This window comes from Ixodes scapularis, unplaced genomic scaffold (assembly GCF_016920785.2).
Source record: "Ixodes scapularis isolate PalLabHiFi unplaced genomic scaffold, ASM1692078v2 PGA_scaffold10__122_contigs__length_95168666, whole genome shotgun sequence".
NCBI classification, from domain to species: Eukaryota; Metazoa; Arthropoda; class Arachnida; order Ixodida; family Ixodidae; genus Ixodes; species Ixodes scapularis.
The window spans coordinates 50,358,025-50,376,028 of record NW_024609836.1 but is presented as its reverse complement, the minus strand read 5'-3'; the positions used below and the strand labels follow the sequence as shown (position 1 = coordinate 50,376,028).

At 45.0% G+C, this 18,004-nt stretch overlaps 1 protein-coding gene across 1 annotated transcript; it reads right to left on the bottom strand.

The window, feature by feature from the left end:
- Window positions 1-367: 367 nt before the first annotated feature.
- On the bottom strand, window positions 368-17,778 carry LOC8026777 (putative uncharacterized transmembrane protein DDB_G0290641). Its single transcript, XM_040222310.2, has 4 exons — window positions 17,662-17,778; window positions 15,424-15,688; window positions 4,442-4,537; window positions 368-736 (listed from the first exon to the last, which is right to left on the bottom strand). The coding sequence occupies exons 1-4, from the start codon at window positions 17,776-17,778 to the stop codon at window positions 405-407; spliced, it is 810 nt and encodes a 269-aa protein (XP_040078244.2). The 3' UTR covers window positions 368-404.
- Window positions 17,779-18,004: the final 226 nt, after the last annotated feature.

Here is an 18,004-nt window from a genome sequence, read left to right as displayed (position 1 = left end):
GAAAGAATGATGCCCAACAAAAATAAGAAATATGTGAAAATGCCAAATGTTCTACGGCTACCCGATAGCTGGCGCGAGTGGGTTATCTTGTCCTAAGAGATCACAAGACGTTGGCGGTCGTAAGCAGTCGCAAGTGTGTGAACCAGCATTTGGGAAAATGGGTGCTTTACTTTCTTTATTTATCGGAGCTTTGTGAAATTATTAATTTGATTACAGACAGGATCCGGAGGTAAAGCATGTGTAAAACTTTTTCTACTATATTACCAGTTTTTGTTTCCACATCTTTTGTTATTTTTATGGTGTCTCTCTGGGGGCACTTTCATCCCGGTTTATGGAATCGCTGCCATGCGTCGCTGCCGTTCCCCTTAACTCTACCGCAATCTTTTTTATATCTCTTCCTTCTCTTATTCTTCCTCTTCTGTATCTTTACTTTCACCTCCCGATTCATTTTCTTCGTCTTCGTCTTCGTCCTTTGAATTTTCTTCTCCATCTTCATCATTACAGTCCGTATCATCGTCTTCCTCATCGTCGTCTTCCTCATCCTCGTCTTCCTCAGAATCGCTTTCCTCAGATTCGTCGTCATCATCCTCTTCTTCCTCTTCACTTGCATATCCGCATTCCTCATGTTTCTTCAGGGTGTAGATCTCCACTTTGCAGCCCGGCTCAATAGGGTCCGGTTGGCACCAGTCTGGAACGATGCCGCCTCTGCTCATTACCAGGACCCAGTAGGAACAGTCTGAAAAGAAACGATGAGTTTTACACCTGTCCCGGTCGGTTTCGCTTCGTATTTCCGAACAACCTCGAATGTTACCAATGGAGTGTGCTAGTGTCACCAAAACCGAGATGCAGCTCGCTAAGTTGCATGACATGCCTCGCGGCACATACAAAACGACAGTGAGGCACGGCGCCTTCCGTGAATGCTGAGATAGTGGCGTAGTGCCATTCGCTGCACCACAATGCCGCGCATATTAACGTGCCATAACTTACAGAGAGGCCTCTACCACAATATTTCACAACGTATACACGATTTAAAAATTGAAGCGCACGTTTAAAGAGGCCGATTGTAACGGTGGAGGGGGGGGGGGGGGGGGGCTGCAATTTTCTTGGTCAAGTTATACCACTATTGTTCACGGGGGCACGAACATGCTCGCATTGGAAATTAATCATAAGCTCAATAATGAAATGTGTTGCACTGCACACATTCTGTATTCATACGGCGAGCAACCGTGTCAAATTGCGTATCTGACCCGTGAGATCGCAGGGATGTGTGCACGCCACAATCAAAGGGCAACGCAGCGAACACTCAGGGAAGGCGCGATGACGAGGCAGCCAAGCATCGTGCCCGCATTGGTCGAGGTCGGGGGAATGAACAAAAAGCACGTGGGGGGGGGGGGGGGGGGGGCGCATTTGACGGGTAAACAAATGCACGAGGTGCGCAAGGAACAGATGAACTTGCGTGCCGTGTAGTCATTGACAGGCTAAGAAACTCAGGGTGTGTCTTATTAGGTATACGCTTCTTGGTTGGATCTTCGGCGCCCGTTGTGCTCAAAAATAGCCTAATGTGATCCACAATATCCGTAAATGACAATCGCGTGTTGGTGTTTTGAAGCTGATGGCTGTATTTTTTTGTATAAACGGTCCACTCTGGCAAGCGCTTGGAGAGCAGCAGGCGGAGAGCACGTCACATCAACCGCAATCGTGACGTAGATTGTCTCGGGACGAGCAAAGCTTCGGCGAGGCTGACGTCGAGAGGATGTCCTAGCCGTTCCAGCCACAGAAGCGGCCGAAGAACGCCAGCGATCGGGCTACCGCAACTAACCCCACTGCTGCTTTTGTAGGAATTTTGAGTGAGGGCTTAATCTCCTGTAAGCTTGTAGAGGGACAACATCGACGTCTGGTACACACTGAAGGGAGTTTCGGAGTGAGGGGAGTTCCTCCTTCCCCTCTTTTCTTGTGGTGACCGGAGGCGAGACAGTCATCGTCACTACGTGTCAAGGTTCCTAGGCGGGGCGTTACAAACGAGGCAAAAGCAACATCCACCAGGTGCTCTTTGCTAATTGTTTAATTCATTTTATAAACCCTTTTCATGTCTTTTTCAACAAGAGATAGGTGTGTCTGATATGAGTGTGCACCCTTGAACACAAATTGGCCAAGAAATAAGCGCCGAAATTTCGTTGTAGGTAAAGGGGTAATGACGCGAAAATTAAACGGATAGATTATTCTTGAAATCGAATGCTCATAGGCTACTTAGTCCATACATCAAGTTACGCGATTTTTAGAGCACTGGTAATTGCAATAATCAAGTTACGATTTTTTTCATTTTCATCTAGCAACCAGGCCACACAGCCGAAGTTAAGCACATCATGGTGTCCATAAACCACGTGACTATGAACGTTCTCTCATTGAAAACGTCCCCATGATCGCTCAAGCTCTCCGCGCTGCGGCACAATCAAAACCGCTCACTCAACCTAGTAACACGAACGCTATTCTCGCTCTGACCCCCGGCCCGTTGACCTTCAACCCTGTATGCGCCTGCGAGATATTCACTGACGACGGTGACCGCGTCTAGTCCGTTCGTAACTCGCTGTCGCTGGAGCTGATCGCCTGCGGGTCGCAGTCAAAATTAATAGATTCCAACATCTCTTGATAGCAATCCCTCTGATCACTGCTGCCATCAATGTTGAACACCTTGACAAGGAGAGCGATGTCGTAGACATAATAGTCATGGACCGCATGCTCGAAACGCGGAATGTAAACGAGGAAGCTGAAGCTCGAGACGCCAAGAGAGCCAAGTCTGTGAGTGCGTGCAAGGGGACGCCGCGCGGGAGGCTGGCGACGTCACTAGCATCCCGCTCCACCCCAATCCGCCTCTCCGAGGGACCCGCATATAAATTGATTTATATACGAAACTATCGCGCCATTTTCAAAACAATTTTAGCAGGATTATAGGAACCTACACTTGATCCTAGCTTGTTATCGCATATTTTATTTTGGCGGGTCATAACTGCTTTAATTCTGCAACCTTATTTGCTGCGGATCGATAGTCAGATGATCGGGAATTGCCACGCCCCGTGTTTCTTAAGCTGACAGTAATTCTAGTCGGCACTTGTCGTGTTTATTTTTTTTTTGTTGCGGTTTTTTTTTTTTTTGTTATAATGGCGAAAGAAAACGGCTGCCGGTGCGTAGGGCTAGCAAATTACCTTACTTGTCTTGTGCATGAGGTATAATTGTGCACTTCGATTTACTGTATACGTTAGATATATCATGACGCTTACACATTTATTTCATTGAAACACAACTTGTCAGCAAATAAGACAACAATGCTTTCTTTTTACTGACAAGTTTGTTTTACTGAAATATATCCCACAGACTTCCTTGAAGTTTTTTTAGAGCGCAGCTCCTTAGGCGCCCGTTTCCGGTTCAGGTGGCGTCGCAGTCGCAGTCGCCGTCGCCGTCGGCGTAACCACCCGCTAAAGTTTCACTACATTTCCCCGCATACTTTAGTGGGAAAATTTCCCGCTAAACTTATCGAAAAAATGTCCCTCTAAATTTATCGAAAACATTTCCCCGCTAACTTTAGGGAAAAAAAATTCCCGCCAAATTTAGCAGAACTTTTTACCGCTAAATTTAGCAGAAAAACTTCCCCATTAAATTTAGCGAACACATTTTCCCGCTAAATGTAGTGGAAAAATTTACCCACTAAATATAACGGAAACATTTCCCCGCTCTATTTCGTGGAGAAATGTCCCCGCTAAAGTCAGCGGGAAATTTAGCAAAAAAAAATCGTTAATTGGGAGGGGAGCAGGAGACGAGGATGGGAGGGTACGGAGGGGGAGGAGGGGCATACCCTGCCCTTCGTACCTTTCCCTCCTCCTCCTCAAGAGCTGCGCTCTAAATCGGCATTACAGACATTACAGTTTTTTTTTTTTACAAAATTAGACTTGGGTGGACGTTGGCTCAGAGAAATTTCCTTTTTCCCATCTACCTTTTGATTTGGGTAATGTTTTTTTTTTTTCAAAATTTGGCTTGCTATCCTTACCGCCTAGCTTCATATTCTGACGGAGTGTCAGCCTTCTATAATCCATTGTCTATTTATACGGGCCGAAAAGCAGAGTTTTATTTTCTCGTTCGATCCTCGTATATTCTGTATAACGTGTATGAAGCTTTATTCTGCGAAATGTATCTAAGCCTGACAAAATATTAAAATAAACAATATGTAACAATTACCCAAGTCTCAAAATTTGCCTTCGGTCATTTTGAAGTAAAAAAACTCAACAACTGAAGATTTACAAAAAAAAATACGGGTTTCCGTTTCGTTCTACTAAAACCTTGGACAATTTTATATACTTTATGTCGATTTCAAATTATTTTAGTCATCTTTTTTTGAGCAATTTAAAATAAAAGTTGTCATAGACACCTATAATAAAGCTTTTTGCCTTACCTGGCTGTCCTTTTGAAGTTTGTAGAATGCTGCAAAATGTGTAATTTATATTCCGAGTTTTCAGAAGTTCATATTTAACTGTCCTTCCCATGAGCTCTGAAATTGAAAAGAAAAATATGTATTAATGCATTCAGATGGGTCAAACACAGGGCGAAGAAAAAAATTTAAATGATTTAAATCACAATTGAAATCACGTAAACTCTTCCACTTCGTTTTAAATAAAACCTTTCCGATGAAAAAAAAAATTCGAAAGCTATATTTTTGGTGATTAGGAAAGTCCTCTTTTTGGATCCCTCTATGAAATATTTATTTGGGACTTACATCTCAGAATCACTAAATTATAAATTTTCTTGTCTGGGTGGAGAAAACAATAACAGAAGTTTTGAATATCTGGGGTAAACAAAAATCAGTGTTGGGTTTGCCGTTTTACTTTGCTTCGGGTAGTTCACTAACGTTGAGTGCGCCAAATTAAATACTCAAAGTAAAAGTTGACAAACAAGCAAAATTCGACTATCGCCTTTTCTCTCAAGCCCTCCTTTCTAACCCTATTGGGAGGCAGAATTCATCGGCCAAGCCATATATGTCTTAATATTACTTCTCTAGTTTGGTACGCCTCAGCGAACGGTGTTTGCATAATGCTTGTTACGATAATTGTGATTGATTGACGCTCTTTTACTTGACTGGTATGCGGAACGAGGCTGGGTAGGCAGCACTTTAGAAGGAATGTGTTGAGTGGGAACGCTGCGGCATCGGCTATCCTGGGAGTTAAAAGAGACGTGCAGTATTTATCTACAACTTATTTATTGTTTCTGGAGATACCGTTCACGTAGAGGTCAGCACATATGTCCACCTTTTCGACGGACCCCCCTGGAGCCAAAGGCCCTTGCACCACCTGTGTGTCAGCCAGAGGCATCAGAACTATACAGGAGATGGGGGACAACGGCGATTTTACGATTTTACACCCCCTACCTAATATTGTTTCCATTAAAGTTCCGAACTATCAGGCCGGGGGGGGGGGGGGGGGGGGGGGGGGGTCGCCCCCTGTCCCCCCCCCCCCCCCCCTTCCTGTTTTGACGCCACTGGTGGCAGCCTTTTCATGCCCTGATGGAACCACTTTTTAGAAGTGGCTCAAATCCACCTCTGGACAGCTCCTTCCGGTGTATTAAGAAGTGCAAAATGGCGTCCTCGCAGGGTTTTTATTGCCATCTCACAGGTTATAGCCACTGTGGGCCCGGTCAGGCCATACCTGTGTAAGACCATACGTTCGACTGGCTGTACGATGTGTGAGAAAGACGGCCGAGCCCGATTGGGCGCCGGTCGATCACTGCGTCGTGTTAATTCACTTGAGGCCGTGGTCGATCACCGCGCCTACCAGATTGTTCTACCAAAACGCAGTGCCTACCCTAATACGCAGCCTCAGTGTCTACGCAGAGGAGGAGAAAGGGGGGAGGGGGGGAAGTCTTTGTCAGTCTTGCAGACGTTACTCAAAAAAGGGAAAGTAATCAAGTACAATTCCTCCTACCACTCCTGGTTAAAAAGTATTAAACTACATTGCTTGATTTCTTGAGAGAAGTAATTGATCGCTACTACGCTAACCGTTAATTTTTCATTAACTTCACATTTTCAAAGAGGCATATCTTTAAGCCGGTTTGAAAACAGGTGTTTCGTGTCGTTTATTATTGGATTAGAATCATAAAATTACCAACTACTCATCTTCTATACTCCATTTTATGCTTAGTATACAACGTTATCAAAGCTACGGGCGCAAGCCCTTGGCTTCATCTCTGGTTTCGTTTGCGCTAGAACGCGTGCAAATCTGTTGCGGTCTCTTGCGGTGTTGCCACTCCGTAGTTGAAATGATTCCAAAACCATTCTGCACTTTCGCGACCCTGGAATGGAGTGGGAATGAAATGGCGACAGCACTGGGAGAAATGTAATGGGATTGGAATTAAATGCTTGTTGCCCGAAATTGAGCGGGAATAGAATGGGCTCGTAGCTATTTAACCTACGGGCTGCTGGCGAAGCACTAGCGCAGTGGCTCTCAAATGGGGGTCCGCGGTCCCTTTGGAGTCCGCGAAGGCGTTCTAGGGGTCCGCGAAGGCCTGCCTAATCAGTCAGGTCCGGGTATTTTTTCCAGGTCGAGAATAAATGTTTCACTTTTGGGGCGAATTTTTTCGTGTGTATGCCAAAAAGAGAGGTCTACCTCACACTAGCCCATAGTTATATACATTTAGTAAATCATTATTCTTTTTAACCTATACATTTCCTCTCCTCTCACCACGAACGGGGTCCTCCAGCATCTCTGCCGATTCACAAGGGGTTCGCGAAACATCGATATTTGAGAACCACTGCACTAGCGCATTGTCAAACAAAATTTGAAATATTACCGTCGTGTTCAGAAATAGGCTGAATATTGCCACGAATGACAACGGATGAGGCGGCGGATAACTGAAGAAACTAAACGTTTAATGGGGCGAACTTGTTCCCAAAACAAAATAGAGAAAGGCTAGCGTCGCAGGCGTCATGTCGGCGAAACAGCAGGATCGAGCGCTGTGGCGAGACTGACTCGACAAGGTCGCGGCGACCTTTTATCTAGAGTGTGTCACTGTCTCGAAGATTCTGCAAAGAAGGCTCGAGCGTCGCGCAAACAAGGCGAGAATGAACACGCACTTTCTAGAACAAGAAGGCGGGAATAAATGATAGAAGTTACCGTCCGCAGCAAGAATAAACAAAAACCTTCTAGAAGTCCGTGACTGAGCGTTGCTTTCTCGGCCCTGCGCGCGGCAATATGATCCGCAAGATCAGTAAATGACACTCGCACGTTCATATTTTGTGTCTGTTGGATATATTTTTCGCTATACACGGCCCACTCTGGCAAGCGCTCGGAGAAGGCCCAGCTGAGACCACGTGACATTCAACGCAATCGGGACTCAAACTTTCTCGGGACGAGCAAAGCTGCGGTGAGGCTGACATCGACAGAATGTCCTAGCCGTTGCAGCCACCTTAGCGGCCGAAGTATGCCAGCGATCGGACCACCGAAACTTACTCCTAAAGTTGCTTTTGTACGAATTTAGGGTAACGGGTTAATCTTCTATAAGCTTTTATATGGACAATAGGGACCTCAGTTACATACAAAAGAGAATCCCGGTGAGAGGGAAGTTTTTCCTTCCCCTCTTTTCTCGCAGTGGCCCGAGAGCTGACGGGATGACGTCAGGTTTAAGGCTAAATGCATGGATGGACGGATAATAATGGCTATAAACTTTGGCACCTAGCCGAATTCTAAAAAAGACAAACATTTGATTCCTCCCGCCTTTCTAAGACAATTTTGTTTCCCCTAACTATCACCAGGCAGTGTGGGATAACAAAAGGATGACCATCGTGGGATCAAGCAAGAAACTAAAAACACCCCCCCACCCCCCCGACTCTTTCCCCCTGCGAGGAAGTCGCAAATTCTCCTCTGGTGAAACCTTGCCGGCGTTACCTCAGCACCGGACCCACTAGGAGACAGGATTGAGACTTTGCGCCGGAGCCTCATGAAAGGGAGTCCCAATTTTCCTCTGCCCTCACTGTCCCCAGCTGTGCTACTAGGTGGTTGTGCATCATTCAATTTTTCCTAAATAATTGTCATCAATCTTCTAATTGCCTCTTTTCGACTTTAAATTTTTTTTATTCCGTCCTTCCATATCGTCGCCTGAAAAACTCGGGGCCCCGGCCAAATGCGTTACCCCTTCAGGGAGTGCAGGGTGAAGCCCCGTGGACTTCAAAACCAAGTGCTCTCGGGTGTCGCTCTTATTATGGTAGGCTTATTATGTGTCTGTCTCCCAAAATTTGGCCTTATACGCCCTTGCATAGGTCAAGTAAAACAGTAAAGAACTTCCCGGTGAATTGTCAAACACATTTTCCTTTTTTGGGCCCTGTTTTTTTTGACCAGTATATTGTTAGTGCTGATTTTTCCTGCATTCTTCCCTCCCGCATTTTCCTTTCTGACTCTCTCACTCTCTTTTTCACTGAAGCAGTCTGCTCAGCGCCCTCAATAGCGTGTAGGTATAAATATATATATAAATATAAGCTTTCGGGTTTGGTTTGTTCATTTTGTGTTTAAACTTTTTATATATCAATCCTTGAATATCTTCCTTGCCCACCACGTATCATCCACTTCGATCTACCTTCGTTCAAATTTCAACTCACCAATTACCTCCCTGCTCTCAAAAGACAACCAGCCCATGTCCGCTTGCACTCCCTCATTTCGTGTCTTTCTATGTGTTCCCTGTGCCAATCTGCCTACGCATTTTTGTCGAGGTTCTAATTCTGACTGAACCTCTGATTTTATGCACAGTACCCCATCGCCAAAATAGAGTCCTGGTACCATCACTCCTATCCATATACCCTTGACCACTTCATGTTGTTTATAGTTCCATAGTGCATTGAGTTTCATAATAGAATATTTGTTTTCCCTTTTCTAATTATGTTCTTCTCATGTTCCTCTAGGTATTTACTTCCTTCATTAAGCCAGACACCCAGATATTTGTATTTTCCTACAGGGTCTGTTCAATGTCTTGTATCCTCAGTTGTTCCCTCTTTTCGTCGTTAAACACCATTACTCAAGACTTGTCACTACTAAAACTCATGCCCAAGGTGTTCCCCTCCGCTCCACATATAGCAGCTAGTTTCTGTAATGCATTCTGGTTATCTGCCATAAGTACCATGTCGTCCGCATGCGTCAGTCCCGGTATTACCTGTACTATATTTCTCAGTGAAGAAAGCTAAAAAACGCGGGCAAGCTGGTGAATGATATTCTGACAGAAGACAGAAGCTGTGTTAGAGACTTCGTCGTTTCGTCCGTTTTTGTATTGTTCCGTCTCAGGATCACTATGGGCGACTATATTTCTCCCTCCTTCCATTTAACTTACATCAAAACCTAAGTTGCTCTGCTCTGATTTTTTTTTCCATTCAACTGAGATATATCATGAAGAGTAGAGGTGACAGTGAACAGCCCTGCCTTAGCCCTCTTGTTATTGCTGCAAGTTGTGTAGTCCCTGAATTTCATGTTATAACTACCTTATTGCCTGTGTACACCTGCTGAAGAAACCTAACCAGATTTGCATCTAAGTTATACTCCGTCAGCTGACCCCGGAGGTTCTCCTCGCTCACATTATCGAACGCTCCCTTTATGTCCAAATAAGCTAACCATGAAGGAGTTTGGTTTTTCATTGCTATTTCTATACATTGTGTGGTGACAAATAAGTTATCGTCCAGTCTTCTATCTCTTCGGAATTCATTTTGGAGTTCACCCAGTTTCTGCATATCTTCTGTCCATTCCTCCATTCTCTGCTTTACTATCTGCATAGCTAATATCTATAGAACTGAAGTTACCGTTATTGGGTTATATGACTCAATGTTGTCTCTCTTTCCTCTGAGTCTGATATTATATAGTTCTCTCATTTTATCTAGTTTCCAATCATTGGGTACCTCTCATTTCATATTTATTTGATTAACCCCACGCCGCAACTTCAATTTGCTTGTTTTTTTTCTTCCGCCGTTATGAGTGCCATGCATTTCATAATTATTTGATTAATCCCACGCTGCAACTTCAATTTGCTTGTTTTTTCTAGTGCCTTTATGAGTACCACGAATAAGTCCTCTGGGCCTGTCGCTGTACCTGCTGGAACCTTACTTTCTGGCTTGTCCCACTCTTTTATAGTCTCCATCGTTACACAATTCTGCTTGCTGTCAGTGCTATCCACTATCCCCCTCTGCTCAAGCTGAGACAAAGCCTCTTCAATTGTCTGCTTCATATATTCCCGTGCCTCTTCCCCCTCTAATCTTCTCCTCGCCTGTGTGGCCAGTAAGTGTTGAAAACCCTCTGTCTTTCTCCCCTGTGCTTTTATGTGCTCCCGAGGGATTGGGGCCGCCGCTCCTCTCCCACTCCCAGTATACCAGTGGTCGCTCAACTCGCTTACCTCCCTAAGCCTCCCTAAACCTAGACAACCGCCATATCCCTTGTCGGGTCTTGTCGGGTCCTGGGTTTTCCTCTCCAAGACCGTACATATACCAAGGCAATACAGACAAACATAAACGCTTGCCGTCAGGTAACATACCTGGTTCGCCGAGTTGTTTCGGAGACACGGTGGTGTCGATGAACGCAGAGCCGGCCAATTAGTCACGTCTTTTGCCTTAAACGAAATCCTCTACACTCTCCCTTACCGTGTACTTACGCAAACGCAGACGAAACGTAAGCAGCCCGCCCTTAATACACTCCGTGAAGCAGCTCTGCGTGTCCCTATACACGCATCTACAGGAAACTCTACGCTACAGGGTTCTTTCTCTCTCTTCTTACTCTACACAGACTTTACAGGGGCCGTCAACTGGGTCGCTTGTCTGGCTCTACGCAGGGTTACTGACTCCTGCAACAAGCTGGCATGCGACCTATTTATTTCCCCCTACACACCCTCCCCCCCCCCCCCCCCCCCTCCAAAAAAAAAAATCTTTTTTTCGACAACCTTTGATGCGCCCCGCTCCCTGCCCACATGACCCCGGGACTGCATGGTGGATACCGTCAAGTCTGGGCCTTGAAACTTGACCCTTTCCCACCTGATACTACCACATGCTACGTGGGCGCTTCCTGTTTCCCCCCTCTTGGTGCCACAGCCTGTGTCCCCGTAACGCGCCCAGCCACTCTTCCCACTACGTCCACAACTGGCAAGTATTCCAACCCAACTTCTCCGTCCGCTCTTGACATTGCTGCCATAGTGCATGCGACTGAAGATCTTACCTCCGTTCTATTTAGTATGCTGTTATTGCCGCTACGAATTCTTGTTTCCCTCTCATATATTGCATTCCACATGAATGCCCTTGAGGTCAGACTTGTACGTAATCCGTTACAAGTAACGAAATTACTTGTAATCCCTTACATTTATCAGTAATTTAGTAACGGAATAATTACATATTTTCTAGAGTAATTTTAAAGTAATTCCCTTACATTTTTGACGTAACGGATTCCTTGTAATCCGTTACATTTTTTTTTTGTCAGAACCAACCCCCCCCCCCCCCCCCAATTCTAAATAAAGTTTTTTTTTTTTTTTTTTTGTAAAGTCGAGCGCAGTGACAATGTCACGCGAATGGACCAGCGCAAAGGGGGGCTTGGCACTCTTCAGTTCCACAAAGCCTTTTTTTGCAACACCAAGCCCCTGAATCTATTTTCTTTTTAGACCCTAACAACAATGTAAAAAAATTTAAATAAACAATTCTACAAATAAAAAAAAAAGTGGGGGGGGAGTTATTTTTGCTTTTTTTTAGTTCCTTTGTTTTTTCTTTGCAATCGAAGACGGGGAGAGGAGGACACCAAGTGATTGTGCGCCTCTCAGAGAAGCTCGAGGCGGTAAGTGCACTGAAAATAATTAACAATGCCACCCTACCCTTTTTGTGAGTCAGTTTTTTGCGAGCATTTAGAAAATAGTTATAGTCTTCCTTTCTGCTTCTTCCTGTTTTGCCCCAGCAGGACGCATCTTATCTCAATCAGATATTTTTACAAATAAAATAAAATGGTGGCTGGGACGTAGACGATATCTTGGGCTTGAGGAAAGAGTGAAATTCGTGAGTGGGGCCATAGCGCGGCTTCCTTAGTACTCTACCATTTGCTGCCCGTGGCATCAGCGGACGTCTATCTGGAGAACACCGGAGTAAACTGCAGTCGGTCCGTGCTCCGTGCGTTTTTGAACGGCACTAACAAAACACACGGCAAACGTGCGTTTACATTTCCTTGTTTTAACCTACGTTCTAATTAATTGTTGTTACGAGTGTCCTTCTTTTTATTTTATTACTTATATTTGTATACTAGAAACTGGTTTTATTCACCAACGTCTTAAGTGAGGCTCGAACTGTTCAGAACCAAAGGAAGAAGAATATCGAGCCAACGCTTATTTATTACTTAATTATCACCTTGCTGTTACAACTATGTTTTGCTATTGATGACTTATACAGCTTCGAGATTTAGACAATTTTAATAGATCGGTCCGATGACTCCGATAACGATATCCGATACTTCGCCGTTGTTTTTGCGTATGCATCATATCGTTATCGGGTACCATTATCGCGGGTATCGGAGGTATCGGAAGGATCTACTAAATATCTCGAATAGCAGGCAACGGCTGCAACGACGAAGCTTTGCTTTATCTTCGAGGTAAATAGTACTTCCCTTGCTTCGCTGAAAAAGCTCAATGCAGAAAATGAAGCAGTCGTGAGGAACAATTTCGCACTCCCATCCAGTGCCTCAGCTCAAATGGTGTTCAGCGTAGCAGTTGACATATTGAATAAGAAATAACGCAAAATGTCTGACGAGACTTTCGAGAGCCAGCTGTTGCTCAAAATACTCAAGGTCATTAAATGGAACAGGTGGCAACAATAAAAGCTTGAATAACCCTCTTCCCTTAGTTTCTTACTTGAGGAAAATAATGTTAAAAGTAACGCCACGAAAGTAACGGATTACTTTTTGGGGTAACGGTCAGTTACTTTCATGGGAGGGTAATTGTAATTGTAATAAATTACAATTGACCCTTGAGTAATTGTAAATGTAATTCCTTACTATTTTTCAGTAACGTGTGCAAGTCTGCTTGAGGTAATGAACTTGAACTTGAGCTTGCTGAACTTCGTCAAATATCGTCGCAGAGAGGCGGTTTGACAATTAAAAAAAAACATTAAGGATATTATTACCTGGACGCTTAATTAGCATAGAAAAGCATATTTCGACAATGTTCCCAAAATGTATACTGATGTAGCATAAAAAGTAGGGAAAAGGGATGGAGTGAAATATGGCACCCCCGATAAGCTGGATAAACGTCAGTTTCCACCTTGGCCGCTTCAACGGTCTATAACTTGAAAACGAAAAATGCGACGAAGTCGCCATTTGCGTCTTCTTTTATTATAGGAATTGCCCGAGAACATATATTTTCTGAAAAAAAAAATGAAATCACCCATATATATAAAAGAAAGAAAACTTGGGACGTGGGGGGGGGGGGGGGGGGGGGATCTGACGCTTAAACATCCCCCTGGCTACCCGCCTGTTGCTTGTTCTTGTTTTTTTAGTTAAGAAGGTTATATTTACAATGGTCGCAAAAGACCATAATGTTAAAAAATTGTATAGGACCATGTTGATAAGAGTGGGCGTTGACAGGAGACAATAAGCCGAAAAAAATTTGGGAAAATATTCATTTGATGCATTGAGTTCTGATACAGTCGATTTTTATGTTTTCAACTTCGACATATTCAATAACATATTTGTCGTTAAAAATATCACTGAAAGCGAAAATGGTTCGAGCTTAATTGCTGCAATACAATTAGCATGTGTATAAACAGCACAGAAGAATAAATTTGTTAACCGAGACTCGGTTCGTTGTGTGCGTGTTAATAAATTTCCTCTACCTTCCCGCCTCCCCTCCCCCGCGTGTCCCGCATTTCGCTAGCAGGAAGGTGGTCACCCTACTCTGACGACACGGGACCAATGTTGCCTGACGCAACCAAAGTTTCGGTTTCGGTATCTGCTGATGTTAGCGCTAAGATTACACAAATAATATTCCACATTTCGCGAAGACGCAGACGTAGAGCTGTTTAGTATAGTGCTTTGGGAAATGGAATCACATGTAAGCCTAATTTTTTCGGAATTGAGCGGAGTTTTCCTTTAACGCTATCGAGTTAAAACAAAAATAAAGCACTCTGTTACAGAAAAAAAAAGAACGCGAAAATTTTAAGCAGCACCAACGGGTAGCTTCCGGGTCTTTTTCGCGTTTTCCACATCCCAGAGGGGAGGAGAGAGCGCAACAGACCTCTACCACTTCACTCTTGCCCTCCAACTTCTAGTGCTCCAGCTTCAGTTTGGTTCCAAAATCCTGAAGCGGCGCGGCGGCGGTGAGGGGGGCGGGGAAGGGGGCCGAAAGCGAGAGAGAGAAGTAGCCGAGTAGCGCGCCTTGCTGTAGACGACGTGGTTGTGCCAGGGCAACTGCGTCGTTCTCCAAATATTTTAAAAGTCAACGAACGAACGAAGGCAACGCGTGGGTCGACGGTGATGAAAAGAGGGAAAGCCTGGTGGTGTTATTACTCTCTTTTCCCGATGACTTAGATTTCGCGTACGGATCCCGCCGGGTTTCGCCCAGAATGGACACTCAGAGCTCGTTCACACCACTGCGTTTGACTGCGTTAAGACTGCTTGCGTCGAGCTTTTCCTCTGGCGACCCTTACGACGAATCAGTGCGGAGGCGCTGTGCTGCACCTCGCAACGCAGGGCAATGCAGTCGACGCAACTGTGTGAACGAGTCTGAACACTGTAGAAAACTTACGTGGACTTTGAAAGCCCACATGCTGCCTTAACCTTCTGAATAGTTAACTGAATAGTTAACTTAATAGTTAAAAACAATGGCAAGGGATGGCGCTAGCATGCAAGAGTTGGTGTTCATGTTCTGTTTTCAACGCGTACGCCACTGGTCTGTAGATCCCGTTCTCTTGCTTCTGGCGCAATACTGCGCCAAAGCCAAAAGAAGAGGCGTCTGTCGACAACATGGTGGATTTCCTTGGGGTCAAACAGAACGACTAGCGGGTCTGTTGTCAAAATCAACTTTAGTATTTTCAAAAGCCCGTGGTTCCAGGCCCATTGGATTTTTGGAACTCAGTAATGCGACCAGCGGGTGTGACTCTTGGGCCAAACTTGGCGTGTCCAACCTTGCCTCTCGTTTCAAAGAGATTGCGCCGCAGGATACAATACAATACAATACAATGGTGGCGCCCCCTGGTTACCACTGCATACAATTTGGTTTCAGGTACATATTCAAAATTTAAATACACGTAAAAATAACGACAAAAAAAAAAAAATTCGCTTATAGGTTTTCAGAAAGATCAAAGTTTTGAGAAAGGACACATTAGCAACAAAGGCCCATTGATAAAAATAAGACGATCAGAACTGCGATCGGAAGGCTACAATTACAGGATGTACTTACTCGGATTGGCAGTGCGGGTAAAATTAAACGCTACGTTCTTTGGGGGTAGCGGCTTGATGTCTAATGAAGCGTTCGCTCTGTGTGTACTTTCACCACGGTTGGAGGCATCTATGTAGGACAACAAGAGTGTCTTGACCAGCCCTGTAGTTCCTCCCGCCAGAAATGTCATCTTCAGGCAATAGGCATTCATCCCAAGTAGGGAGGATGTTGATTTAGGAGTGGTGCTTTGTCCATAAAACGTTTCTCTGCTTAAGTGCGTCAACCACTGGAAAAAGAGCGAGAAAGGTGGTCAGATAAAGTTCACCATTTTAAGATATGAATGGCATTGATCCTTCTTTCTACGGGCTATTATAAGAGTAGGACACGCGGTGCAGAGCCATATATAAGGGAAGAGTTTTGGATTGGATTGGCCTTGTAGAGGCAAATCCAATCCACCCTGCAAAAAGGCACAGATGTTAGGTCTGTTCGATTCGGCCAGAAAGTTCTGAACTAGTTCTGTCCGAGTTCAGAGAAGTGAAGGATTCGTGTAGCGGCGGCGCAGATCCAGTGCAGAAGGAAACGGTCAGCGAGCGATAGGGACCAAACAGAGATGGGGAGAAACGAAGACATGCAGACCGCTGACTATCAACTGAGACTTTATACTTCTTGTTCATCACTTTAACCCAGAGATTCACATCTAAAGTAATGCCTATAAATCACCTTAAATACTTACGTTATACTACTAAAGGAAATTAAAATAAATTAAATTAAATGAAGTTAGGTAATTAAACTTTTCTTTTTGCATTACCTACGAACTAGCTCAACTTCAGCCTGTTATTCAGTGCAGAACCAGTGAACGTGGCGGGATACCCGCCGCGTGCACCTATCTCGTCTGGACGTGTGAGTGGTTCGCGGAAAATAGTAACAACGCCATATGCACTGACTCCCTGGAGAGGCAAGACCAGCCAAGTACGAGGACTGGACACGCCCCAGGCTCGAACACCCGCACCGCTAAAGCAATCTCGATTCCCTGATTAGTTCCGTACGCTCATCAAGGATAGCCTGTTACATTTAGCCTCCTCCCCCTACCCTTCCCATCGCCCCCTTCCCCCTTCATGGTTGTATGTCTTTATTAGGAGATCGTGATGTATCCATTCCTTTAATCAATAGGTTTTCTCACTCGCTCACTCACTTGGCCACAAACGCGAATCTAAATATTCCTCGACGGATTGAGTGTTCACAACCGCATACGGCCGAGTCAGGCAGTGCTCCCGTCCAAGGTGTGAGCTGGGGTAGGCTATATATCGCAGATGCATCACAGTGAATAGGCGAAGATCTTTCGAAAAAAAAAAAAGGAGGTACGAAGGTGCCCTCTTTATTTTTGTTTTTGTATTTTCGTACTGAAAAGAAGACACTTAACTTCCTACCCACCTTTTTTTTTTTTCCCCTCTAAACGATACGCGATTACAGAAATCCCAATTTAAAATCGTTTATCCCAGCCCAAAATTCACTTCATGATCTCTACCCGTCGGAACTCTTTAGCAATTTGAAACTACGGTGCCGGGAACCCGCCTTTAACCGGTGTATGTAGCTTCCTATATTCCCCGTAAATCAAAAGTGGCCCCGAAGTAGCAACAAATGACATCACAGAAGCCGGCGTGTTGTGCTGTCTAATGATGGGATCCTTGCAGTTCGCCTGAGAAGTTCCAGCAAAAAGCACACGAGCGAACAAGAGTGGCGCTGTCGTCGAGGCATTTCAACTCCCAGCTGTTGGAGTTTCCGTGGATTGTCAAGCCGAAGAGTTAAGGCCCGTTCACACACTTGCAACCGAGTAAAACGGAGAGAGACAAGACCGTTTTTAAGCCTCTTGCGACGTCTTAGGACCGGGTGCGCTGCTGCGGAGCTGGTCCTAAGACGTCGCAAAGGCTTAAAACCCCGTCTTGTCTCTCTCCGTCCTACTCGGTTGTGTGTGAACAGTGCTTTACCTGCAGCAGAGCAGGTTCCTGCCGCATCCACTTTCACTGCTGCGTCACGGTCAGGATCGCGGCAGCCGATAGGATAACTCTTTTAGGACGTGGTCAGGCGGAAATTGAGGGAGTACAAACACAGACGCGGTAAACACACCAATCGGAGGCACGTTCCCAGCACCGCAGTGAAAATTCTTAACAATTATTCCAGAAGACAACATTTTTTTTCGGCGTCTATTCACACGCAAGGATGCGTACCAAGCAGACCCTACTGGAAAAAAATATTACGTACAGCGTTAATATCCAGAGATTTTTGGCCGGCACCATCAACCTTTGCAGTCTGAACCGCACCGTGAAGGGCCAAAAGAAAGGCGCAGGTACCGAACAACGCTTGCCGCCGTCCTTCCATGGCTCGTGCGCTGAGGCAAGCAGTTTGCGAACGCGTACGTCGAATCACTCAATTTATTGGATTTGATTTACCCCACGTGATCACAAACAGAATGGTGGGTGTGGACGTGAGACGATCCTGCAGTTCTGCAACCCATGACGTTTTTTTAACATTTTTTTTTCTTTTTATGGCGCGCCCATGCATTGTTTGTACCACCATTGTTTTTCCGTCGTGGACGTTTGAGCGT

What these genes read in the sequence shown, in the direction of transcription:
- LOC8026777 (XM_040222310.2), bottom strand. Translation starts at nt 17,778, where the DNA reads ATGGAAGGACGGCGGCAAGCGTTGTTCGGTACCTGCGCCTTTCTTTTG. An exon ending in AATCTCTGGATATTAACGCT is followed by an intron (nt 15,689 to 17,661) that starts GTACGTAATATT and finishes CTCTTTTTCCAG; the next exon opens with TGGTTGACGCACTTAAGCAG. An exon ending in AACTTCAAAAGGACAGCCAG is followed by an intron (nt 737 to 4,441) that starts GTAAGGCAAAAA and finishes GTTTCTTTTCAG; the next exon opens with ACTGTTCCTACTGGGTCCTG.